General features: G+C 59.0%; 1 protein-coding gene across 1 annotated transcript in view; it reads right to left on the reverse strand.

The window, feature by feature from the left end:
• Window positions 1-1,224, reverse strand: part of EMH_0049630 (troponin C, putative) — a gene marked incomplete at both ends in the record, with an annotated part of 2,588 nt that extends 1,364 nt beyond the window's left edge. Inside the window, one exon of the mRNA XM_013496552.1 lies at window positions 24-1,224. Coding sequence (XP_013352006.1) covers window positions 24-1,224 — 1,201 coding nt within the window. The remainder of the gene's footprint in view (window positions 1-23) is intronic.
• Window positions 1,225-1,526: the final 302 nt, after the last annotated feature.

A 1,526-nucleotide genomic window follows, 5' to 3' on the forward strand; every position in this document is an offset into this window, starting at 1 on the left:
TGCCTCTAATCTTATATATATACCGGGACACAAACCTGCTGCTGCTGCTGCTGCTGCTGCTGCTGCTGCTGCTGTTTCTTCTGCTGCTGCGGATGTTGCTTGTGTCTTCTCTGCTGCTGATGCTGCTGCTGCTTCTTCATTTGCTGCTGACGATACAGCTGCTGCCACCGATTCTGGTGCTGCTGCTTCTGCTGCTGTCTCTTGTGCTGCTGTCGCGTCTGCTGCAGCTCCTGCTGCAGCTCCTGCTGCTGCTGCTGCTGTTGTTTCCGCTGCCGCTGCTGCTGCTTCTGCTGCTGCTGCTTCTGCTGTGTCTGCTGCTGCCAGTTCCGTCTTCTCCAGTCCAAGCAGCTCACTTCGTGCTGCCCCTGCTGCAGCACCCCCTGCTGCCGCTGCTGCTTCTGCTTCTGTTTCTTCTGCTGTTGCTGCTTCTGCTGTTGCTGCTGCTGCTTCTGCTGCTGCTGCTGCTGCTGCTGCTGCTGCAGTGTTGAGCGCAGCATCAGCTTTGTCTCCTGCCCCCTCCAAATCCTGCACGCTCGCTGGCCGTCCTGTTGTCAATTGTCTGCTGCTGCTGCTGCTGTAGCTGCTGCTGCTGTTGCTGCTGCATGCACCTTCGTCTGCATCATTCACCTCAGCAGCAGCAGCAGCAGCAGCAGCAAGTTGCTGCGCAACCAACGACAGCAGCGCTTCTGCCCGCTTGAGGACAAAATTGCAGACAAGGACCTCAGTCTGCTGCGTGTCTTTAAGAGAGCTGCTGCTGCTGCTGCTGCTGCTGCTGCAGTTTCTGCTGCTGCTGCTGCTGCTGCTGATGGCAGCAGAAGAACCGCCGAGGGGAGCAAATCCTCCAGGCAGTGCATCTGCAGCAGCAGCACAGTACTGGCAGCAGCAGCAGCAGCAGCTTGCGCGTGCAGCCTGCTGCAGCAGCGCCTCTCTATCGGGATCCATATTCAGCCCCTGAGGCATCCAGGGGGCCCCTGGGGGGCCCCCTGGGGGCCCCCAGAGGTCTGGCGGCTGCAGCAGCTCCTGTCGTGTTGCTGTTTGCTGCTGCTGCTGCTGCTGCTGTTGCTGCTGCTGCTGCTGCCTCTCCGTCTGCTGGTGAGTGTACAGAAGCAGCAGCAGCTCACGATCACCCGGCTGCGGCGGCAGCGGCGGCAGCAGCAGGGGAGGCGGAAAGACAGCAGCAGCAGCCCTTGGCTCTGCTGTATCCTGCAGCAACCACACACGCATGCACCTGCAGCAGCAACGTTCTACTATGAACTTCTAGCAGCACCAACAGCAGCAGCAACAGCAACAGCACCAACAACAGCAGCAGCAGCAACAGCAGCAACAGCAGCAGCAGCAATAACAGCAGCAGCAGTAACAGCAGCAGCAGCAACAGCAACAGCAGCAACAGCAACAGCAACAAAAACCACAGCAGCAACTGCAGCAGCGGCAACAACAACAGCAACAACAACAGCAACAGCAGCAGCAGCAGCAGCAGCAGCAGCAGCAGCAGATCACCTTTGTTTTACACAGTTCGAGGCACCACC

The sequence above is a fragment of the Eimeria mitis genome, genomic scaffold (genome assembly GCF_000499745.2).
Source record: "Eimeria mitis Houghton genomic scaffold, Emh_scaff2163, whole genome shotgun sequence".
In the NCBI taxonomy this organism is placed as follows: domain Eukaryota; phylum Apicomplexa; class Conoidasida; order Eucoccidiorida; family Eimeriidae; genus Eimeria; species Eimeria mitis.